The sequence below is a fragment of the Salvelinus sp. IW2-2015 genome, linkage group LG34 (assembly GCF_002910315.2).
Source record: "Salvelinus sp. IW2-2015 linkage group LG34, ASM291031v2, whole genome shotgun sequence".
Lineage (NCBI taxonomy): Eukaryota > Metazoa > Chordata > Actinopteri > Salmoniformes > Salmonidae > Salvelinus > Salvelinus sp. IW2-2015.
In genome coordinates this window covers 2,367,508-2,393,750 of record NC_036873.1, presented here as the reverse complement: position 1 = coordinate 2,393,750, position 26,243 = coordinate 2,367,508, and the positions used below count along the sequence as shown (strand labels likewise).

General features: G+C 41.9%; 2 protein-coding genes across 2 annotated transcripts in view; both read left to right on the top strand.

Annotated features, from left to right (window-relative positions):
• LOC111958311 (uncharacterized) overlaps positions 1–9,725 on the top strand; it is a 206,519-nt gene extending 196,794 nt beyond the window's left edge. Inside the window, exon 13 of the mRNA XM_070437235.1 lies at positions 9,058–9,725. Within this exon, the coding sequence (XP_070293336.1) occupies positions 9,058–9,342 (285 nt within the window). The 3' untranslated portion in view covers positions 9,343–9,725. The remainder of the gene's footprint in view (positions 1–9,057) is intronic.
• Positions 1–9,725, top strand: part of LOC112067934 (uncharacterized) — an 80,070-nt gene extending 70,345 nt beyond the window's left edge. The window contains exon 7 of the transcript XR_011474807.1: positions 9,525–9,725. The gene's annotated coding sequence lies outside the window, so the exon portion shown is untranslated. The remainder of the gene's footprint in view (positions 1–9,524) is intronic.
• Positions 9,726–26,243: the final 16,518 nt, after the last annotated feature.

Below are 26,243 nucleotides of genomic sequence, written 5' to 3'. Positions count from 1 at the left end.
GGACAATACCCCAGTGCTCAGCTTTTATTAGAAAATGAATGGCATGCCACTGTGATCATTTTCTGTGACGATAGAGTAAATTATTATGCAGCCTCAGAGGGGTGCCCAAACTTTTTCATACGACTGTACATTGATCTATTTTCACCTACTCAAAATGACAGCTAAAAGTTTGTTGAATTCCCCATGTGTTATCACAATGCTTTCAATCATCTAAAAGTGAAACCAAATTCCAATGGAAAAATCTGTCAGATTTTTTGTTTCGTATTCACCTGTGTTGTCACTGAGCTTTCAACCATTTAAAATCACACTAAAGTTCAAATGGGAATACATTGTCAGATATTGTTAATTTATACAACAACTTAATGTGTTATGACTGTGATTGATCTAAAAGCACTACCAAATGACCACTATTGTTGTCCACCGCATTCAGCCAAGTGTGTAACATCCTAAGGTGTCTGAAAATAGTGGTGGAAAATGTTGTTTTATTTAGTCAGTACACATATCCCCCCCCCGCGGCTCACCATTTAAAGCTAGTTAAGGAGGAAAATGATGCCTTTGCAGCCTGAATGGAGGACGCTTTATGTACGAGCCGGTCCACAGGRGAAACGAGTGTATTACCGGGAACGCACATCAAACCTAGACGATAGTGCAGATCTAGCGGCCACTATCGGCTGGCTGTCCTGTAGTGGTGCACTATAGTGGTGCAATTGCCCTCATACTTGAGACACTGGCGATCTCATAAAACAACTATCTTAACTTGAAATTGGTGCTGACTATTCGGATATCTCTCTTAGCAACCTAGATGTTGTTTCAGCAATAAGGCATGAGAGGGAATTATCCTGTGATAACTCCCGACTAAGGGCTGTTCTTATGCCCAAGGCAAAGCCAAGGGCTGGGGAAACAGCCCTTAGGAGCTAGTTATCACACAATAATTCCCAGGTTCTCATGCCTTATTTCTTTCATAAAACGTTTGCCAACATCCACTACCTTTCAAAAGTTTGGGGTGACTTAGAAAGAAAAGCATTCATGTTCATTTGACATGAAGTTGTGTGTTATATAATGTTGAACCTTTTCCAAAGTATTCTAAAAATGAATTTGATCAAAGCGAGTGTACCAGATTTACAGAAATGGTCAAGTGTTACCATAGTGAGAAGTTATTCTACTTGTCACGTATGGTTTTGTACAATAAAAAGTATTCTAATGCCATTTTGTTTAAAACCTACATTGAATCTGCTGACTAACTTGGTTATTTTGTATCATTGCAGACTGTTTGGACCTTTTTATATATATACAAATAATAAACTCCAATAGCTCCATATTGTTAGGTTCTTGAATCAGTGTTAGTTACGCTTCACTGTGGTTAACATTTTATAATATGTCATGTTTCTGTATGTACAGCAAAGGGTTTATTATATAAACCTTTATATGATCTTCTGAAAAATCTTTGTTTACAGTCTGCAGTCCATGAGGACCTGCTGATATCCAGTGTTACTGGCAGGAGACTGGACCTCTGAAGTGGCTGTTCACAAACCCTGGCACCAGATCAGGACYATGGATCAGGAACCGTTGCTCTTCCTTTCCGAGTCAGAACCAGGACCCAACCCAGAGGGACAGAGACTCCACTACATAGAACACAAGCAGTGGACAGGTGGACTGAACCACCTCAGTCCTGGTGGTCATCAGAGAGACAGAGGCTCCAGTCAGGGATCCAGTCTGCAGCTCAGCCCCTTTTCTTCACAGTCTCAGTGCAGAGATGAAGCAGGGCCTGGGGCTGATAGAGATAGACCCTCCTGTTCCTATGATACCAACACCACAGTATCCATGATGATCAGAGCAGGTCATCCTGGGCTTCAGCCTTCACAGAGAGTGGTGGGAGACCCCTCTGGTGGTAGTCAGCAAATCTGTCTTCTCCTTCAGGGTCTCATCTAATGCCTAGTGACTGGGTTCATAGAAGGCCTGTGTCTAGCCTTCCTCAGCTGCCTCATGGTTACCCTTATGAATACAGACAGGGTCAGGATGGGCGTTCACCACAATAGGTACCTAGCCTATAACACAGCAGACAATCCTAACAATACCCAAACAATGACTAGAGGTCAAGGAGGGAGCTCAAAGACTAACCACCTGAGTGTGGTGGATCCTGCTTCCATTGCGTCACAATGTGGGAAGTTGAGGACTGACGCAGACAAGCGTTACGCGTGGGAAGTGCTTCGCCCATGCAAACTGTGAAGACGCATCAAACCATTCACACCAAGGACAAGCCCTTCAAGTGCAAACTATGTTACAAGAGCTTCTCCTTCCTGACTAACCTGATCAGACATAGGAGTGTCCACAATGGGGAGAAATCATAGCAGTGGATATCTGGGAACCATTCTTTAGCTAAAATATTATTGTTATCATGTGAAGTGTCTTGGGGTAAGAGGGTAATTAACCACATGCCCCTCATTAACTTGTCATTTGAAACAGGCTTGTGTAAATACCTGTTTTTAGAGAGACAGGCTAGTTCAAAGATAGTGGTTATGAATAGGATGTTTGATAAGCAGTATTTCAAAGAACAGCGCGCATAACTTTTTCAATTAACCACACCCTTTGCACTATGACGCCAACCCATAAGATCCTTTTACTTCAATGTAAACGGAAGTGACCAAGAACACATTCCACGAAAGCGTTTTTGTTGTTATTTAGACGTTTATTAACACCCTGGAACTTAAAATATGACAAATTTAACTGCACAGCATTACATTAGTTACCTCAGGTAGTGTTTAATTCGCGTTGGAGACCGGACTTGGTTGATAGCTAGCAAGCGTTACCTAGACTAGCGATACCTAGAACGTCTAACTGCTAACAATGGCTAACTGTATGATTTTTCACACTCAAATAGCCTCCATTATGGAGGTGCTAGCAAATGCAGCCGTGGCAGACATCTGTAAACTCGTAGACGACGACTATGCAGTGTTTCGTTTGGAAATAACTCAAAGCCAAAAAGAAAGCAGGGCTTTGCGGAGGAAACTACAGCTACTGGAAATGAAGGTGGCACGGGAGCGCGCAGAGAGGACAATGCGAGAGCGCGTCCTCGCCAGTCCCAGTAGTGTCAAGATCCTCGACCGATACAGAGGAATGGCAAGAGGTACATTTAGCAGGCGGTGTAGTGTTAATGTCAGATTTAATCTAGTTTTAGTCATTTTGACAAACATATCATTCGGTCTTAGAAAATATAATTAAGTCACATTTATGTCGTTTGAGTAATGATTTAGTCTAGTTATTGTCAAAATGACGAAAACAGTGGGCCATTTTAGTCAACTAAATGCCCTTTCATTTTAGTCACATCACATTTGTATTGCCTCATTAACCTACAGTAAACATAAATCACTGACTTCCATGTGCACATACAGAGCCTTGTCCTACCAACATCTTTTTCTGCATAATGTCCTATTCTCTTCCCAACAGCAGAAATATGACAAACATATACAGTGTGTACAAAACATTAGGAACACCTTCCAAATGTTTGCCCTCAGAACAGCCTCAATTTGTTGGGGCATGGACTCAAGGTGTCAAGCATTCCCCTGGGAGGCTTCCCCATATTTACTCCAATGCTTCCCACAGTTGTGTCAACTTGGCTGGATGTCCATTGGGTGGTGGACCATTCTTGATACACACGGGAAACTGTTGATCATTGCCTTATTTATTTTATAGCATATTGGGTGACTGTCATTCATATTCCTTTCACCCTGCTCAATGTAACTTCAATAGGTTTAGGTTACTACATGATACTCAAATGTTCCCTACACCCATCATGAGGTTGCTACAACCTTGCCTATGAATGAAAGTTTACAACGTAGGTGCACAGGTCGAGAGAAACACTTTGAGTAATCAAGGTGACAGACAGTGACACATTCAATACCACCTTGCACACTCCTGCTTGCATTTAGCTGATCTAGGGTGTAATCATTAATCCAACAGTTGCAAATGAGAGTTTCTTTTGTACAAATTCAGGTATGTTTATCCCCGTTCCGCTTGCTTCCGTTGAAGAAACGTTTTTCAACGGAATCGGCAGAACGAGTACACCCCTGATCACACGCAAACACAGTTCACTTTCATAGCAGCCGCATACAAACAGCATGATCACTGCTCGTTAATTCCTTTTCGCATCTACGCGCTTTGCTTGCAGGCTTTAGTGTACAATACATCAGCTGTCTGTGACCCAGGCTGTGTGACCGGACAACAAAACCTTTCCAAGCCAAACCTTCATATCATAACCGCTACAAACAGCCTACTTCATTGTCAACATAGCTACTAGAACTAACGTGTTAAACCCGCTTCAATCATGCAGTACAGTGTACAGTTGGCAAGAAGTTTAGCAGTTACACTGGCGGGCCTCGTGGCATTAAATTAAAGCCAAAAGCTTACCTTGACTTGGGAATGCTAGTGTTGGCTAGCCATAGCCAGCTAGCTAAAATGGCATCCCTCGCTGTTTGAGCTGTTTGCATTCGCTAGCTAAGTGAAAATGGGGGGGGGGAAATACGAAATATCTCTCTCTTTCTTGCTTCTCCTTCATTTTTGAAGAAATGTATTAGTTCAAAACTGTCCAACTATTGTCTTTCTCTCTTTGAGTCAACTACTCAACACATTTTATGTACTGCCGTGCTAGCTAGCTGTAGCTTATGCTTTCAGTACTAGATTCATTCTCTGATCCTTTGATTGGGAGGACATGTCAGTTCATGCTGCAAGAGCTCTGATAGGCAGGAGGATATCCTCTGGAAGTTGTCATAATTACTGTGATCTATGGAAGGGGGTGAGAACCATGAGCTTCCTAGGTTTTGTATTGAAGAGGAGGACGGAAGGAGGACGGAAACTAGYTGTCCTCCGGCTACACCATGGTGCTACCTTAGAGTGCTGTTGAGGCTACTGTAGACCTTCATTGCAAAACAGTGTTTTATAATCAATTATTTGGTAAGATGTGAATATATTTAGTATAGTTTTATCTTAAAAGGTAAACTTTTTTCAGGTTTTAATTTTTTTWAATGAAATTCACTGAGGAGGATGGTCCTCCCCTTCCTCCTGATGAGCCTCCACTGATCAGATGAAAACATGACTGGTTGTGTTTATACCACAAATAAATGTGATACATTTTAAAAGTTAAATAGCAGATCTTTACAACTACGCCCACAGAGATCCTATTGAATTAACAGAGATTCTATATTTAATTCTATGACTAAGCTCGTCCATACTGGGAATAAATTAAATCTACTTTCACCCCTAATTATATAAGAATTATCTGGCCATGTAAATTCCTAATTCAGGCTACATAGATAATACACATTACATACAAAACAAAAATACACACAGAAGCGCAGAGCAGTGTTTCGCCCAGTGATGTAGTAGAGTCACTAAACCTTGATTCCCCTGTGCTCGAGTCACAAGTCGAGTCACGAGTTGCTGTGGCTGAAGTTGGCCCAGGACTCGGGCACTGGGACTCGAAGTGCTCAAGTCTGAGTCACTGGGTCCACATGAACTCAAAATAAAGTTATTTACCCAGTCAAATATAGCGTAGTGGCAAGAGGAATTTAGCAACTAGTGACTTCTAATCAGCCAATCCCATTCCAGCCATCACTTACCTGCTTCTCTCCATCTGCTCTTAATGTTCATCTTTTCTTCCATTTTTTAAAATAGAATTTAGCTGTGATGCAGTCCCTGATCAGTTATATGTTTTTACATTTGTACATTTTATACATTGGAGCAGCTCAGAAAGTGAGCAAAGTTGATACATTGTATATAATTTCATCCTTGGTATAACCAGTGCATAGGCCAGTCTGGGTAGGCTCTGCAAGTTCTGTGTCACACAGCAGTGCCAGAGAAGAAAAACGGCTTTGCGACAGGCATGTGTGCAGCTTTACAGCAAAGAAAACTGTAAAATTCAATATGTGTTGAGTAGAAGTGTGAATATCAGTGACAGGTTTTTTTGTGTAGCACGTGCATAACGTCTAGAAAACGGGAACAAGCATTGGCGGGGACGGAGCGAACAGGACTCTAGGCCACTGAATTTTTCTGCCGTGGTATTGCGATACTTGGCCTGGTATCATTTGTAAAATGTTGGTATCGTGACAACACTACAGCCTATAGGGATGAGGTCAGTGACCTGGAAACCTCTCCCTCGACGTCAGCAAGACAATGGACCTGATTGTGGACTACAAGAAACAGAGGCCCAAAACGCTCCCATTCTCATTGACAGGGCTGTAGTGGAGTTTCAAGTTCTTCGGTGTCCACAACACTAAGGAATTATCATGGTCCTCAAACACCAACCCAGCTGTGAAGTAGGCACGATAATGCCTCTTCTCCCTCAGGAGACTGAAAAGATTTGGCATGGGCCYTCAGATACTCAAAGTTCTACAGCTGTGCTATTGAGAGCATCTTGACTGGCTGCATCACCGTTTAGTATGGCAACTGCTTGGCATCTGACAGAGGGGAAGAGAGAGGCCCAACTCGGAGGAAAATCTGTCTCCCTCCAGTAGGTGGCGTTTGATCATTTTCGCCCACCAAGCAATGAGTTTTTGTAGGGAGGTCAATGATAGTGTTGAATTTTGCCAACAAAAAATGTTATGCTTTATTTGCTACGTGWGTTTTATTTGGTCGAATAGAACCTTCGTAATGCTTAAGGTGTTACGAGTGTAAGTACGACGTGACATCCCGGCAACTTTGGGAGAATTTTTTTTTTTATATCGTAATTGCCTCGAGATGGCTATTATAAATGTAATGAGGCTAGTAGCGTAGCTTCTCTCTCCATTGAATACTGGCGGTTGACGTCAACAAACCTCATCGAATATTCAAAAAAAGATTACAATAATGAGACGTATCCACCAATCCAAAGAAAGGATAGTTGGGAGCTAGACAGCCCTCGGTGCCGCTTTGTGGACAACAACTCCCATTGTTAGGGCGGAGAGATGTGTATCTTGTCAGTATATCCATAATCGTTGTCTCTCTCCCCTGTGATCCGGAAACCGATAAGTGGAGCGTGTCAATCACTGACGTATAATAAGAACTGGAGACTGTATCTAAAATGTCTGACCGTAGTTTTCCCGGTTTATACAGACTAACATCACATGCGCACTAGCAGATAGGGAGCAGCRACGACGTCATCCAAAAACATGGCAGGCATTGGGTGAATATAAAATGTTAATATCTTTGGCTGTGAGTGATTATATATATATTTTTTAAATATAATTCAATTGATGTCTTGTGCACAAAGGTGAGGACTAAAGTGTTTTAGGRATTGTCTAATCGCACTTCTCTATGTGATTGCCTATAGAAATTGCCTTTACCTCCCACACCCCCTTTGAAACAGCTATTGTATTTTCAGAGGAGAAAAGCATGCACACATTTAAGAACGATATGCTACTTGTCCTTTTATCTATAAAATGTCTTGCACAGCTAACATAATTTGTTTTTTATCACATTACACATTTATTTTGGGWTCCACCTGTAAACCTCATTTGCCTGATTGAAATTGTGGAGAAAAGGCCATTGTCTCCGTCCAGTAGTGGAACGAGATTACGTGAAGATGACGTACGGCGTAGTAAAATACGTCACGATGTGAGTGCGGCATCACAGCGTTCCCCTCTGCTCATGTGTTCAAATGTGTTAACCAGAATTGGGTCTTGGTCAGTTTTTGGATTGTATGCAATAAGTCCCCTGATTACTTAGCTAACTTGGCGCAAAGACACAATGATATTCTAACCAAATTCTTGATGTACTGCATTTCCTATTATTTACTCAATGAAAACAATGTGATGCATGGAACATAATACATCAATCAATAAATAGTATATCAAGAAGTTATGAGAAGTGTTACCTTACATCCTTGCATTGGCTAGACAGTGTCAATAAGTATATTGTTGAGCATTGACAGTAGCTAAACTAACCACCTCTTTCCCCCCAATCTCTCTCTCAGGTGAAGGACATCTCACTGGAGGCCACAGGAGCTTTGTGAAGCCAGCGGGACACAATACATGGAGAGATGACCAACCAATCACTGTTGATGAGGGGAGTGGAACCTCAACCCAGCACGTTATCGTGATAGAGGTTAGAGCGCATTCCCTACGACATTGTTATCCAATTCAACTCATGTACCGGTAATAAACTCCTCTCTTCATGTGTCAGTCTGAAGATGCAGAGGCTGCAGGTCCTGGGGTCAAGCAGGAGAGGTCTGAAGGAGAGGAGGACCCATGGCACAGCAGAGACATCCAGACTGGAGCAGCATCTGGTGCGCCCCCTGTAGCCACGGAGGACCCCACCTCCCCTGCCCAGCCCAGGATCCGACACTGCATCACGGAGGTCAGTGGAATGYCGAACTCCGCCCTCAAGTCAGAGACCAAYACCAAGACAGTAACTGAAACACACAGGCTATTACACACAGGAACTGACCACAGATCAGACCCAGAGAGACTGGGGCCACTCGGCTGTCCTCCTGCTCCCGGTTCCGAATACTTACCGGTATTTCACCAGAGCCAGAAGACGGTTCAATCCCGTGGAGATGGTGATGCGTTAGACACTGGTGTTGATGATCCGTCTTGTTCTTACTCTACAGAGATGGACCCTGGTAACATATCCTTGTGTTTAGAGACACAGAATGATCTGTCTAGAGGGGGGTGGAACCGGTACACTAGTAGTGTATACTCTGAAGGGTGCCTAGATAAGAAAGGGGAGGTTATAGTCGTTGATGAAGTGACTGTGAAAATGGAGGRCGACATTTCTCTCACATGGAATGCAGATAGTCACCTAGGTGACGGACACTCACAAGAAAGAGACTTCTTAGATTACAGGGAAAGTTTAGAGACAAATCCAAATGTTGCGACCCACTCCCCTTTACACACACTCAGGGATCGGGACCCAGTGTCCACATCAATGGGGCCTTTCGATTCACACAGCCTTTTCGATCAGGTATTGAACTCAAACAGGGCTAGAGCCCAGGCTCGGGAAGGGGGAGCAACATCAGACAGTAGTAAAGAGAAACGGTTCCTCTGCATGTTCTGTAACAAAGGCTTCAGCTGCCTCCAGAAGGTGGAGATTCACCAGAGGTTCCACACAGGGGTGAAACCTTTCAGCTGTAACCAGTGTCACATGTGCTTCGCCCAGGCTGGTGACCTGAAGAGGCACCAGAGGGTCCACACAGGGGAGAAACCCTACAGCTGCCCCCAGTGTGAGAAGAGGTTCTCCCGCCTGGACAAACTGAAAATGCACCTGAAAGTCCACACGGGAGAGAGGCCGTTCGCCTGTACACACTGCAGGAAGAGGTTCTCAGAGAGGAGCTACCTCAGGATACACCAGCAGAAAAAACATTCCACTCTATAACATAGAAAGTAACCCTTCCACTCAATAGCTTCTGAGGTTTAGATCAAGTCCTGCATTATAGACAAATATTTAATTTGTATTGTCAGCGGAAAAGATCCACAGATGAATTTGGAATAACAAGAGTAACAGATTTGAATATTCCTGGGTAGAATATTGCATCCAGACATTGGGTGATATATAAGGTATATAAGCCTAAAAAGTCTGATACATATTGTGTTTGTACTGTGTAGGATATATGTTCACAAATGCCTATTTGATTACTTCCATTAAACTACCTAATTTTTTAAAGTTCATGCATATTTTTAGTTGAGACGTGTATGTGTGGTTTTCATATGGTGTATTTAACACTTGTTTATGTTCAATAAACACAAAATGGGACTTTTCACTCTGACTTTCATTGAAACTGTCTTTAGTATACATCACATCTGATCTCACCCTATTCTACATACACCCAAGAGCACTTTATAACTAATATACACTTACTAAATATACCTACACATACCCACACACTAACAAACACCTGATGTACACGTCAAAATAGTTTAGTCAGGTTTGTCTGATGATGACTTTTGACTATTTTTACCCACATCATATTTATGTCCACCATGATGTGTTTAACAACAGTGAAGTCATTCTATAACTACAGTATAGGACTCAAATGTAGTAGAGATGGGGAAACACATTTTAAAAGTGTGTTTATTATCTGTGTGTGTGTACTTGAGGGAGTGTATGTCTGTGTAATCTGTATTACAACTCTCTTCCAGGAGGAGGGTCCAGAGGTGCTGCTGGTGAAGGAGGAGGGTCTGGGGAACCCTGAGGGGACCATGGTCATGGAGGACAACCAGACTACACCTCCTCCTGAACCCGCAGAGGAACAAGCTGAGCAGCACAGGACCACACACAGTCTCACTGAGGTGAGCCCACTGTGAACTACTGTCTGAATGGTATTAGTATCCTGTATCCACAAAGCCTCTGAGTAGGAGTGCTGATCTGGGATCAGTTTTGCCTTTTAGATCATAATGAATAAGACTATATGCAGGTGGGGACCTGATCTTAGATCAGCACTCATACTCTGAGATGCTTTGTGGATACAGGCCTATAATGAATACAGGCCTATAACTACACTGTATTCAAAGGATTAGCCAGCTGGCTAGGCTATGGCTGGTTCTGGGGATGGATTTGTAATAAGCATTTAGGGAAAACAAAAAATGGATAGGAGAAACCAGTCTTTGACTTCGCCATCTGTTGTTATCGCCAAAGTTTTCACATCTTCCAAAAAATGTGGCCGCGAGTTCGCCCTAGAAATAATTTGAAAGAATAAGTTCAAGCTCCGGTTATATGGATAACTGTAGAACAGTTGAAGACGCGTTTTTCTACACGGTAATGGACACGGTGCAACCTTTGTTAGGCTGCGAGCAGGCTATTCGGCTGCGGTACAGCAAAGTCAAATCCAATGATCATGGTTCTCACAGGGGAAGTGAAATTATAGGCTTCAATGACTTTGCTAATGATGCGCGCCCAAATGACAAGTAACAACACCCTGAGCGTATCGGACATGAAACACCAATACAAATGTAACAACAGAATAAATAAACAGGTTCCTTGAATTTTCGTGGCTGCCTTTTCATTATAGGATAGACACTTGTGTTTTTTAGCTGCACCAATCAAAGCACAACTTTAGTGGTCAAAACCATTTATCTCGGGGGGGCGGGGTTGCAAAATGCAATCATATCACGCAGTTATAACATTTCTAAAATGGTCAGATAGTTTTTTTTAWTACAAAATAGATACATGTGTGTTAATTTATCAATGGATTATGATAATTTTCTGTTAAACTGTTTGGCTCAGCTCAGTCTCAACTCGCGGGTTGGTAGAACTTTGCAGGTGTTTCTAATTAATAAACAATGCCATGCTGGTCGGTGGTAACGTTCAAATAAAACCCAGGCCTGAAAAGAAACATATCCTGAAAATAATTTGCATTTCATCTCATAGGAAAGACACAGAATTGTCACGGATTTCCCACTTCAGATTTTCTATTTCAAGCCCAAATATGTCATACTTTGACAAAAATGAGGACCTATTGACGTAAATCGTTGTACAMCATCATGGTAAGCTCTGGCCATCATATTTCAGGAAAATAAAAGTGAATTTCTGCTTTTGTGGATCTGTAAGTGTGGGACCATGTCTTTGAATTATCAAACCATTAGAGTTTCAAGTAATCAAGTCAATGTACACGTTTGCATAGTATCAAATTAACAAATATGTTTGCATAGTACTCATAGCAATCCCTCATTGGCCAATCAGAAGATGCTCCATAGCAGGGTGCTCATATCAGATTTCTTGATCCAACATCCTCTCACTCTGTATCTCTTACAGTCAGTAGACATGGAGGATGGGACGTCTGATCTGCTGCTGGTCAAAGAGGAGACAGTAGAAGACAGAGCAGAGAGCATTGACCTGCTGAGTGGATTAAAGATGGGGGAGCAAGGTAAGGGAGAAATACATATAGCCTACATACAGTAATATCTTCATTCATAAAATGAAATCAACATGACTTATGTTTWCATAAAAAAACACACATTATATTGGATGAACTTCACCAGGTACTGACTCAAAAATCTCCACATGTAGAGTTCTCTCTGCCGTGTTTGTAAAGTCTATTTTCGAACCTCTTCTTGCAGGTGGTTGGCTGGAGGCTAACAGAGGAGACTGGGAGGCCATCTTGGATTCCCAGACCGGTGAAGCCAAGGGCCTGGGGGACGACATCACTGAGCAGGACAGGACCAGAGGCGACATAGTCGAGGTCAGTGGATGGGACAGCATCCTCAACTCTGGGCTGGGGAACAACACTGTTAACCAGAAACACAGTTGACTACAAAACAACAACCAAACTTAGTTTCCATGACAACAGACTGGCCGAGACCAGGGTGAGGCGTAGATTTGGTCGATGGAGAAGTGTCGTATGTGGCGGGAGAGAACAGACACAGAATCGGCTAGCGATGCTCCGTCCTGGTCCTATAGTTGTGATTCAGAGAGACTGATGGCGCCTCAGGTTAACCCCCTAACAGGTGCTGCCTTCAGCCTGCCTTCTATAGGATCTATCAACTGGAATATGGACCCTGCGACAACACAGACACTCCCTGGCCTTCATCCTCCTCACACTCTCCTAATGTTAAACCAGACTAAATAGCTACACAAGCCCATTGACAAATGACAGTAGTAGTAACGCTATCAGCAGATCCTGTGGCAAAGAGAAGCGCTTCCAGTGATCATTCTGTGGGAAAGCCTTCAGTTTCACCAAACAGCTGGAGATCCACCAGAGGATGCACACAGGGGAGAAAGAATTTGGCGGCCGCCTGTGTGAGAACAGGCTCTCCAACCAGTAGTACTGCGCAATTAACAGAAATGTAGATTATTTTTCAATTTTTAAACAACTAATTGACCGATGTTAGTTCAATTATTTGAATTCCATTCGTTTTTTTCTGTGAGAGAATGCAGCAATTTCTCTAGAGAAGTCAGATCAAGCCCAAATTGTGCAATGTAGTAGGGAGTTGTAGTTTCCAACAGGACAATATTCTACGTAGTTTAGCACAGAAAACGTGGTAATTAACTACAATGACCATAATCCATTGCGTGCCTAGAGACCAAAGAAGATGTGATCGAGAGGGATAGAGAGCAGTTGCTTTACCTGAAAATACATGATCTAAGATTGATATTTGGTAGTCAGTCATAAAAGTATGCCTTATTTAGTTTGAAGAACTATTAAGATTGTGATTTTTGTCAGACAGCATAGGCATCTCTACAGAGATGATGACTTGGAATGAAATAATAAAGTCATCAAATAGGCCTAAAAACGTACAATAATCGAACCGAAACCAAACCAACCTCAAACAGCAGCAATCGCTCAGCACTACCCACCAGCGCCACCTGAAGGGGCACCACAGAGTCCACTCAGGGGGAAAACCCTACAGCTGCCAACAGTGGGAGAATCTCTCGCCAGGACCAGCTGGAGATGCACCTGAAGGTCCACATGGGAGAGGGGAGCTACCTCAGGATACACCAGCAGAAAATGCACAAGACCCATGTATAGATTATTGTGACATGTAATGTAGCTAGTTAGTTTGTAGTTAATTCTGTTGGTTTTGGATGTAGTAGGGAACTGGATGAGGTGAACTGAGGAAAGAATGAGTATGATGAGACAGAGTAGATGATATAGTGATGGTTGGTGTGAATAGTGTCTGTAGAAATGCTTCACTGATAAAGAGTTGACAACCTGTCATGTTGTTTGATGCTGATGTTTTATAATGAGGAAATGATAGTGCCTTAACTTCCTGTCAAGTAAACATGAATTAAGTTAAAGAAAGATCGAGATAAGAACGTACAGATCAGTGTAATGTTGAACCTTTTCCAAAGTATTCTAAAATGTATTTTATCAAAGCAAGGGTATTTTTTATAATAAACTCCAATGGCTCCATATTGTTAGGTACTTGAATCGCAGTCATAGAGATGGCCTTGATTGTGGTTAACATTTTATAATGTCATGTTTCTGTGTGTACAACAAAGACTTTCTTATATGCACCTTTATGCTTTTCTGTTCAATTTGTGTTTACAGTCTGCAGTCCATGAGGACCTGCTGATATCCGGTGTTGCTGGTAGGAGAGACTGGACCTCTGAATTGGCTGGTCAGAAACCCTGGCCCCGGACCTAGATCAGGAGCCATCGCTCTTCGTTCCTGAGTCACAACCAGGACCAAACTACGAGGGACAGAGACTCCACCACACAGAAAACAACCAGTGAACAGGCGGGCTGAAGAACCTCAATCCTGGTGGTCATCAGAGAGACAGAGGCTCCAGTCAGGGATCCAGTCTGTAGCACAGACTCTTCTCTTCACGGTCTCAGTGCAGGGATGAAGCAGGGCCTGGGGCTGATAGAGATAGACCCTCCTGTTCCTATGATACAAACACCACAGTATCCATGATGAACAGAGCAGGTCACCCTGGGCTTCAGCCTTCACAGAGTGGTGGGAGACCCCTCAATTTGGTTTTTCCGATGTTCTATTCATAACAAATATACCCCAACATTATGTGGTACCTGTTTCTTTATGTACCAAACATTTTTAAATAGGTGATCAAACCAGTTGATATGTTGACTCTGCTTGTTTATCATTTAGAATTTAAATTGGCCTTGGTTTCATTGGCTTCCTTCAAACCTATATAGGTTTCTGTCCTTGCCACTGATGGGATCAAGCCAGCCATTCTTTTCAGGTCATTTACGGTAATGTATCCATCACACTTGTAGTGAAAGGTCGTGGGGATGGCAATCGGCAGATGTATCACAGAGACCAACTGGCTGTATACACGGGAGAGCTGATGGCAGTACTGTTGTCCTTGCAATGGGGAGGGTTGAGGGGTGTTCGGATTCGTGTGCAGTATTGATGAGTGAAGTCCTTCAGATCACGGAGGAGACAAGACATGCTATATGAGGCACTCTAAATTAATTCCCGGTGATGCAGATGGGTGTACACATTTGTTTGGCTTGTGTCCCCGCCCAAGTGGGGGTGGAAGAGAATGAAGAAGTAGATGTGCTAGCTAGACAGGCCCTTAGGAGAGAGGCGGTGCCCATGAGCAAGGCAGAGGCTAAGGGTGATATGGACAGTGGTGGTGCAGAGATGGCAGGAGCAGTGGAACTGCTTATAGACATAAGGTTAGGCATGTATTCCAAGTAGGCTACAGCGGAAAGCCGGGGAGGACGACAGGAGAGAGGAGGCCATCTTTACAAGGCTAAGGGTGGGACACAGCAGGCTGAATAAGACATTAAGGGCTCTATTGCTCGTTGGCAATTTTGACTTGTTGAAATTGGCGCTCTGCTATTTTCTAACCCTTGCGCCAGGGTTGCTAATTTACATGTTTAACGTCAACTCGCTTTCGCTGAGATGGGAGGGGTGGGAATATTTGAGATGTGTCCTTAAAAACGTGCACCAAACTGCCAATTTCGGGCAGTCAACTGGAGCTATGTAAGAGTGAGAAGCTTATAGAGGCATAAATATCATACCCCCACTCAAAATAAAATTGCTAACCTCCCCTGTTATTGGTAATGGTAATGGTGAGAGGTTAGCATGTCGTAGGGGTAGGGTTTTTGTGCCTTTGACTTTCTCATCATTATTCACGATTCGTTCATGATTATCTGCAATCGTGGTAGCATCCACATTAATGTAGCTGTGCACAGAAACAAATTATATTCTTATTTACAATAAAAGTGACACCAAAATGATACAATACATTATTTACCATTAATTTATATTGGGCACAACAATCCCCTCATATGAAACATTTGATCTCAAATCCAAAATGCYGGTGTAGAGACCCAAATTAAAAGTTTTAGCTTCAATGTCCAAATAAATATGTAGGGGAGTGTACGTCAGTGTATTTAGTCTACAGTCCTTGACCTCAAGCTGTTTGCAGTAAACGGTCTATTACAGTGGTCACCAACCGGTCGATCACGACCGACTGGTCGATCTTTAAGGCAATCCTAGTCCATCACCAAATATTTCTGTAGAACAGCCAACGATAAAGGCTTGTGCTCCGTTTGTTTTCGTGTTGCGCTGTTGGTGCACTAGATTCAGAAGCCATGTGCGTCGGGTAGGCAAAGTGATAGTCCTGCGTTTTTATTATTAGTACTTCGTGTCTATTTTAATATCGAGGAATATTTACCTTTCTATGGTCATAGGAGTTTCGCCATCATCATAGGAGTTTTTACTCGAGTTTCGCCATCAGGTGGAAGACAGTCCCCTCTCTAGTCAGTCTCACCAGAGAAAAGTAGAGAGCAGGGACCGTGAGAGGCAGACACCCTCTGCTGCTCTTTCCTTCCCTCCGCTCAGACTAATGCTGTGTTCAAAACAACTGGGAACTCAGAAATCTCAGACATCGGTTCGTTCAAGACAACTGTGAAAACTGAACAATGCCACTCCTACATTGCTCGTCCTAATATTTATATATTTCTTAATTCCATTCTTCTACTTTTAGATTTGTGTATTGTTGTCAATTGTTTGATACTACTGCACTGTTGGAGCTAGGAACACAAGCATTTCGCTACACACGCAATAACATCTGCTAAATATGTGTATGTGACCAATAAAATTTGATTTGAACTCGGAATTCCAAGTAAAAAACGGGCATCTCTCTAGAGCTCCGACCTGAAGATCACGGACATCATGATTTTACCTCGTTTTTTCCCCAGAGTTCCCGGTTGTCTTGAAGGCACCATGGTCATTAGATGCAGGTACCATCAGTCCAGTAAAATAAAAAGCAAATTATTTACAAATTATTTCAATTTATGCTCAGCGAGTGCTACACAAACWGATCTATTTTGTTATCAAAGCTAGAGTTTTGAAATATGATATGGTCTGAGAAGAAGAATATTGTCAGGCCAGGCATATAGCCATTATGCTGTGACAATGTATTAGGCCTACTGCACAAACCTCATTCCTACAGAACAGTTTTTAATAGGTTAATGTAAAAAGTAATGTATTAAAAAAATTCTCCGYGGTAGATCTCTGCTTGCTTTTTGACTGAAAAAGAGATCTTGAGTCAGAAAAGGTTGGTGACCACTGGTCTATAAGCTACCTTCAGGTTGTGTGATGACTGAGATGAAATATTAAACATAAACTAAAGTGCACATGTACTTGGTCTCTACAAATAGGGTCAGAGTGTACAACCTGTTTACTTCTRTTATGGAGGGTAATTAGCCACAAACCCCTCATTAACCCTTTGTTAACTAATTTGAAACATGCTTGCAAATACCTGGTTTTAGAGAGACAGTAATCCTTGGCTAGATAAAGGACAGTTGAATATTTACCTTACTGAGGTGATGTAGATGGAATAAAGTCATTATATTGTATTATATTTTATTCTATTTCTACTCTGTTCTTGCTAACACACACATGAGATTTGATGTAATAGGCAGTACCGTATTTCAAAGAACAGCGCATTCCGCCAATACACCAAAGAAGAAGAAGCATTAGTTTTGGTTTTGACAATGTTGTGTACAGCTACGACCGGAAGTGACTTTTTCGTAGCAGGTTAGGGGTTTTGTCTAAAAGTGATGCAGATTTTGTCAAAACACCAGTCTCAACGTTAACAGTGAAGAGGCGACTCCGGGATGCTGGCCTTCTAGGCAGAGTTCCTCTGTCCAGGTTCTGTGTTCTTTTGCCCATCTTAATCTTTTCTTTTTATATGCCAGTCTGAGATATGGCTTTTTTTTTTGCAACTCCGGAGACGCCTCTTCACTGGTGACGTTGAGACTGGTGTTTTGCGGGTAGTATTTAATGAAGCTCCCAGTTGAGGACTTGTGAGGCATCTGTTGCTCAAACTAGACACTCTAATGTACTTGTCCTCTTGCTCAGTTGTGCACCGGGGCCTCCCACTTCTCTTTCTATTCTTGTTAGAGCCAGTTTGCTCTGTTTCTTGGCAATTTCTCACATGGAATAGCCTTTATTTCTCAGAACAAGAATAGACTGACGAGTTTCAGAAGAAAGTTCTTTGTTTCTAGCCATTTTGAGCCTGTAATCGAACCCACAAATGCTGATGCTCCAGATTAAAATGATAAACTTGGATTAGCTAACACAATGTGCAATTGGAACACAGGAGTGATGGTTGCTGATAATGGGCCTCTGTACGCCTATGTAGATATTCCATTCCATCTGCCGTTTCCAGCTACAATAGTCATTTCCAGCATTAACAATGTCTACACTGTATTTCTGATCAATTGTATGTTATTTTAATGGACAAAAAATGTGCTTTTGTTTCAAAAACAAGGACATTTCTAAGTGACCCCAAACTTTTGAACGGTAGTGTATATACTTTTTTGTTGTTGCCTGTTTTGCATGTTATTTTGGCATTAATACGTATCACATATCAGTTTGCAAATTATGTAAAAACATGGTCTCTTTTTTTGCTTTCTTGAGTCACCACAAAATCGATGGGTTGAGCTCGAAAATTCAAGTCCCTTGGGTAATGCCATAGTATAGAGTTACATTAGAAGTGCCCTTCCAAGAAGGCTTTCGCTCTTTAGCGACTCCTTGTTACATGCTGGGCACCTGTAGGCTGACTTCGGTCATCAGTTGAACAGTGTTTTCTCAGACCCATTGGTGCGGCTGGTTTCCGGGTTATGCAAGCGGGTGTTAAAAAGCGTGGTTCGGGAGGTCATGTTTCAGAGGACGTATGACTTGACCTTCGCCTCTCCCGAGCCCGTTGGGGAGTTGCAGCGATGAGATAAGATCTTCATCATGAAATTGGGGAGAAAAAGTGGGTAGAAATTACCAAAAAATGTACTTTGGTGCTCATCGGTCATTGGACATAAACATTACACAAGTTGGAAATCGCAAATTCAACAATGAGTGTTTTGGAAGGAATCAGTTGCTAACTGCAAGCATTGCAAAGCAATCACTAGCCTGATATTCAGTGTGTGGTCCAAGTCTGGGTTTTAGGGTGTCTTTTCCCAAGCTTAAAAGGAGAAACATTCAACACCATGAGCCAGAAAAGGTGGCATAAATTGGCCATGCTGTCAATCCAGCATGACTTCTGSCATGTTCAAAACAACTGGAAACTCAGAAAAGTGGAAATCTCAAACTTCAGTGAGTTCAAGGGGAACTCTGAAAAAGTGAGCTCTGACTGGGAAAATACGTTTTGAACGGTCATCCAACTTGGAATTCTAAGTCGGGAACTCTGGCCTCTTTCTAGCGCTTCACTTTTCAGAGTTCCCAGTTGTGTTGAATGCACCATAAATCCAGAGAATGTCAGACTTGATGACAAAGTTGATGACAGAATTTGCCCACAAAGGACCGCCGCGCCACCTTCCTTTTCAAGTGAGCACAACAGGTGGGGCCAAAACTGCCCTGAATGATGGGTTGCCAATGAGAGGGGGCATAGTGGTTGAAGACAAATGCTGTAAAGTAAGAAAGAGGGGCAGAGAAGTGCAAGCCTGTCAGTACTATTAATGTTTGAGAAGGTTTTGCCTAAAAAGTACAGATGGGCTTCCTGGCTTTCACTGTTAGAGAGTTTGTCCCACCTTCATTAAGGTGTTTTAAATGCCAAAGAATGGGACATGTAGCAGCTCTGTGCAAAGGAAAGAAATATGTGCCAAGTGGAGACATGATTATGGTGAATGTGTGAACAATGTCAAGGTAACTGTTGATTTTTTTGTGGGGGGGGGGGGGGCATGTGCGCAATTGTGGATGCCAGGTGCAAAAAGAGGCTAGAGAGGCCCAAAGATATAAAATCACTCATAATGTATCTTATGCAGAGGCTGCAAGGCAGATTGGTGGAACTATTGGGCAGAATGATGTAGATAATCGGGTTACTCCTGGAATAAGTGGACCTACTGTAGGAAATATTGCTTATGTTGGTCCTGACACGGATWCSAGACCTGTTCAGAAATCTTACTCTCACAAATGTRTTGTGTCAAAGGACACCTTGATAGTTCATCAGATTGACTTCATAGCCGTCATTGGAAAGGTGATCAACCTGGCGGCGTTTGTGGAAGGAAGAACTGCCAGGTTGAAGATCACTGGAAGCCGCAACGTTTTTTAGGAGTAACAGATGTTAATGTCGCCATGATTGTTGATATGTTGACTCCTAATAATACTAATGATGTAATGTCTCAGTGTGATGGTAATTTGAGTTATTGTCATCCTTTAGTGGAATTCCAGATGCCTTATTGCTAACGGTCAGGATTTTAAGGAATATGTCATTGATTTAGAGATCAAACCTGATGTGATATGTGTTCAAGAAACATGGCTTAGACCACATCTTGTTTTTATTATTCCTGGTTATTGTTCAATCAGATCTGACAGATCAATTGGACAGGGTGGTGGCTGTGCTATGTTCATAAGGGAATGTCTTGTATATCCTAATACACCTGTCCCATCTGAATATGAATGTGTGATGGTGAAAATCTACAGTGCAGGTAGTACTATTAAGTTTAAAAAAAATGTACAACACTTGTCATCAACTATCTGTAGAGATGTTTGCTGAAATATCAGTAGAATTGGGCTCTAGAGAGATGGTGCAGTGACTTTAATGCACATAAATAGTTTGAGGAATAACATACAGATGCTGATGGTACTATTGTGGAAGATGTGATGGAAACAAGCATTTATAATTAGTATGTCTTAACGATGGATGTGGTACAAGAGTTGTTGTTAGAGGGGTTACATCCTGCCTGGAACTCACAATGGCTTCTAACTCTATTGCATCTAAGTGTGAATGTAATGTAATGGATGATTCTAMTGTTGGAAGTGATCATTTCCCGATTTGGGTTACCATGATTTGTTCCTGATTTGGTGTACCATGAACTGTGATGTTCCTATTCCAGGTAAAGTACCATTCAGAAGATGGGGCTTTCATAAAGCAGACTGGGAAAAGTTTGGTAATCATTGCTTAAAGTCTGTTGGAGAGTTGTCTTTAGAGAAGCTGGTTGATGTATGTTCTGCCTCTGTGACCTCTCTAATTTTGAGTGYTACAAATGTATACAGTGCCTTCGGGAAGTACTCAGACCCCTTGACTTTTTCCACATTTTCTTACATTACAGCCTTGTTCTAAAATGTATTATATTGTTTTTTTCCACCCTCAATCGACACACAATACCCCATAATGACAAAGCAAAAACAGGTTTTTAGAAATGTTTAATTTACATAAGCATTCAGACCCTTTACTCAGTACTTTGTTGAAGCACCTTTGGCAGCGATTACAGCATTGAGTCTTCTTGGGTATGACGCTACAAGCTTGGCACACCTGTATTTGGGGAGTTTTTCCCCATTCCTCTCTGCAGATCCTCTCAAGATCTGTCAGGTTGGTTGGGGAGCATTGCTGCACAGCTATTTTCAGGTCTCTCCAGAGATCGGGTTCAAGTCCGGGCCACTCAAGGACATTCAGAGACTTGTCCCGAAGCCACTCCTGCATTGTCTTGGCTGTGTGCTTAGGGTCGTTGTGCTGTTTGAAGGTGAACCTTCGCCCCAGTCTGAGGTCCTGAGCGCTCTGGAGCAGGTTTTCATCAAGTATCTCTCTGTACTTTGCTCTGTTCATCTTTGCCTCTCCCAGCCCCTGCTGCTGAAAAACATCCCCACAGTATGATGCTGCCACCACCATGCTTCACCATAGGGATGGTGCCAGGTTTCCTCCAGACATGACACTTGGCATTCAGACCAAAGAGTTCAATCTTGGTTTCATCAGACCAGAGAATCTTGTTTCTCAATGGTCTGAGGTGCCTTTTGGCAAACTCCAAGCGGGCTGTCATGTGTCTTTTACTGGTGGCTTCTGCCTGGCCACTCTACATAAAGGCCTGATTGGTGGAGTGCTGCAGAGATGGTGTCCTTCTGGAAGGTTCTCCCATCTCCACAGAGGAACTCAAGAGCTCTGTCAGAGTAACCATCGGGTTCTTAGTCACTTCCTGATCAAGGCCCTTCTCCCCCGATTGCTCAGTTTGGCTCGGCGGCCAGCTCTAGGAAGAGCTTTGGTGGTTCCCAACTTCTTCCATTTAAGAATGATGGAGGCCACTGTGTTCTTGGGATCCATTTTCTGGTACCCTTCCCCAGATCTGTGCCTCCACACAACCTGTCTGGAACTCTACGACAATTCCTTTAACCTCATGGCTTGGTTTTTGCTCTGACATGCACTGTCAACTGTGGGACCTTATATAGACAGGTGTGTGCCTTTCCAAATCATGTCTAATCAATTGAATTTACCACAGGTGGACTCCAATCAAGTTGTAGAAACATCTCAAGACTGATCAATGGAAACAGGATGCACCTGAGCTCAATTTCGAGTCTCATAGCAAAGGGTCAGAATACTTATGTAAATAAGGTATTTCTGTTTTTATTTGTAATTTGCAAAATTTCTAAAACATGTTTTTGGTTTGTCATTATGGGATATTGTGTGTAGATCGATGAGGGTTTGTTTTATTTAATCCATTTTAGAATAAGGCTGTAATGTGACAAAAGAAAGATCAAGTCTGAACTTCGACATGTGATTGGAGTTGGGAACAGTACTGACTGAGATTAGGAAGAACAGATACACGATAGAATCATCACATCATGAATTATAATATAGAACACATAGTGAATACATCGACAGCCAAGACAACGTACAACCATAACCTGCACAAACAACATACAGTTGATGAACCATACAGCACAAATAAACAATAGAACAAAATAGAAAGACAGAATCCCACCCAACTCACGCCCTGACCAAACAAATAAAGACATAAAAAGGAACTAAGGTCAGAACGTGACAGTTGTGTAAAATATGACTCCTGGAATCTATTTGGTTTCAAAGGAAGAAAGCTTTATTACGTAGGTTCATTAAGTCTGGCAAGAGAAATGCATGGAGACAACATGTCTCTTGTAGAGCAGAATTTTTTTTTTTTTATTGTATTTATTTAACCTTTATTTAACTAGGCAAGTCAGTTAAGGACAATTATTATTTACTGAGCTGGGGATGTATGGTATAGTTTAAAGAAGATGACTGGAAGAAGCAAGTCCACTCGAATTCCAGTTTTGGTTGTGGGTCAAAAAATGGCTGTAACTGATAAAGACAAAGCTGACTTGTTGGGAGACATTTGCTAGGGTACATAGTGGAGTTACTTTGGCTGAAGTACAGTTGAAGTCGGAAGTTTATATACACCTTAGCCAAATACATTTAAACTCAGTTTTTCACATTCCTGACATTTAATCCTAGTAAAAATTAGGATCACCACTTTATTTTAAGAATCTGAAATGTCAGAATAATAGTAGAGAGAATGATTTATTTCAGCTTTCATTTCTTTCATCACATTCCTGGTTGGTCAGAAGTTTACATACACTCAATTATTATTTGGTACCATTGCCTTTAAATTGTTTAACTTGGGTCAAACGTTTCGGGTAGCCTTCCACAAGTTCCCACAATAAATTGGTCCTGACAGAGCTGGTGTAACTGAGTCAGGTTTGTAGCCCTCCTTGTAGCCTCCTTGCTCCACACGCTGTTTCAGTCTTCCCCAAATGTTCTTAAGATTGAGGTCAAGGCTTTGTGTGGCCACTCCAATACCTTGACTTTGTTGTCCTTAAGCCATTTTTCTACAAATTTGGAAGTATGCTTGGGGTCATTGTCCATTTGGAAGACCCATTTGCGACCAAGCTTTAACTTCCTGACTGATGTCTTAAGATGTTGCTTCAATATATCCCCATAATTTTCCTACCTCATGTGCCATCTATTTTGTGAGGTGCACCGTCCCTCCTGCAGCAAGCACCCCACAACATGATGCTGCCACCCCGTGCTTCACGGTTGGGATGGTGTTCTTCGGCTTGCAAGCATCCCTTTTTCCTCCAAACATAACGATGGTCATTATGGCTAAACGGTTGTATTTTTGTTTCATCACCAGATTACATTTCTCCCAAAAGTACGATCTTTGTTCCCAGGTGCAGTTAAAACTGTAGTGTGGCTTTTTTATGGCGGTTTTGGAGCAGTGGCTTCTTTCTTGCTGAGCGGCCTTTCAGGTTATGTCAATATAGGACTCGTTTTACTGTGGATATAAATACTTTTGTACCTGTTTCCTCCAGCATCTTCACAAGGTCCTTTGCTGTTATTCTGGGATTGATTTGCACTTTTCGCACCAAAGTCGTTCATCTCTAGGAGAAGAACGCTTCTCCTTCCTGAGCGGTATGACGGCGCGTGGTCCCATGGGTTTTAACTTGCATACTATTGTTTGTACAGATGAACGTGGTACTTTCAGGCATTTGGAAATTGCTCCCAAGGATGAACCACACTTGTAGAGGTCTACAATTTTTGGCGATTTCTTTTGATTTTCCAATGATGTCAGCAAAGAGCCACTGAGTTTGAAGGTAAGACTTCCAAATACATCCACAGGTACACCTCCAATTGACTCAAATKATGTCAATTAGCCTATCAGAAGCCTCTAAATCCATGACATCATTTTCTGGAATTTTCTAAGCTGTTTAAAGGCACAGTCAACTTAGTGTATGTAAACTTCTGACCCACTGGAATTGTGATAAAGTGAATTATAAGTTAAATAATCTGTCTGTAAACAATTGTTGGAAAAATGACTTGTGTCAAGCACAAAGTAGATGTCCTAACCGACTTGCCAAAACTMTAGTTTGTTAAYAAGAAATTTGTGGAGTGATTGAAAAACTAGTTTTAATGACTCCAACCTAAGTGTATGTAAACTTTTGACTTCAACTGTATATAAGCAACACCGGTGTGAGATTTTAAATGCTCATGTTAATGTGTATAAGAAAAGGGATACTGTTGACTCTTCTTTGGATGCAGTTTTTACCACACATGAGATGTGTTCAGCCTTAATAGGCTCTGGATATACAGCCCCAGGTCATGATCAGTTGTGCTATGGAATGTTTAAGCATCTACCTGATGAGGTCATACATGTTCTGCCTGGATTATTTCATATGATTTGGAGTGAGGGGGTTATACCTTCTGTTTGTAAACGTGCAGTAATATTACCTTTTGTAAAGCCTGGTAAGGACTCTTCATGTGCTGATAGTTACAGACCAATAGCACTGATCTCTAAATTGTGTGAACTGATGATTGTCATATTTCCTGGAACATAGATTTTTATTGAGTCAATGGCAAAGTGGATTCCATAAAGGTAGATCATACTTTGGATGCATTAGTAAAGGTGAGCAATGAAGTTGAAAAAACTCTGGTCATGAAGTAATGGCTACTGTCTTTTTTGACATTGAAAAGGCATAAATGTGATTAAGATRGATAGACTTGGTATTGGTGGGAGAATATACAGCTGAGTTTGTGTTCTTATTGAATCRCTCTTTTTTTAGTTAAAATAGGATCCATTTTATCTGATGCCTGTGGAGTTGACAATGGTATTCCTCAAGGCAGTGCTATCAGTCCTATTTTGTTCAATATTATGATTAACGATGTGTTTTTGAATGTTGTTAGGGGTATTGGGGCTTACCTATATGCTGATGATAGAGCTATTTGGAAGGGGGCAAGGAATATCTCTCATGTGACCAAATCTATTCAACAAGCTATAGTGGATTTTGAAAGATGGTCAATTGACTGGGGTTATAAATTGTCAGTGGTGAAAGTCTTGCTGTATGCTCTTCTCTAAGAAGAAAGTTGCTGATAATATACAGTTGTTTCTGTATGGACAGCCTATGGGGAGGGTTTCKAAGTACAAATATTTGGGTCTATGGTTCAATGAGCGATATACATGTAAATATCATATGTTATAAATGTTGAAACAAAGTGTAAGAAGGTGGTGAATCTTATGCGCTTGGTCTCTGGTTATGAATGTGGTGCTGACAGATAATCGTTGATGTATATTTATAGAGCTCTGATCAGAACGACAATTGATTACGGGTGTATAGTTTAGGGAACAGCGGCGAAGACTTGGCTTCAGAGGCTGGACAGAATCCAGTATATAGCTTTAAGGATATGCATTGGTGCATTTAAATCAACATCTGTATGTGCCTTACTAGTGGAGGTAGGTGAGATGCTTTTGGATATTCAGTGTAAAAAATGGTCATTAGCTTATTGGGTTAGGCTGAAAGGCTGTGAGGTTGACCATCCCACTGCTACTGTTCTAGATGACTGTTGGGAATATACTACGAGACAAGGCAGTGGTTTTGGTTGGACAGTTGGAAAGCTTGCTGATGAGTGGTCTGAGGGAGTTGGAGGTTGGCCCTTCTGTGGTGATAGGGGATGTTCCTCAGTGGTTACTCCTAGATCCTGTTGTTGATCTAACCTTGGTAGAGAAAAGAAAAGATAGGTCAGAAGTCAGTGATATAGGGAAACTGGTTGACAATTACATTGGTATTAGTTTTTATGCATTTTTACAGCTTTTCACAGATGAATCCAAGGACCCAGATAGTACGTGCA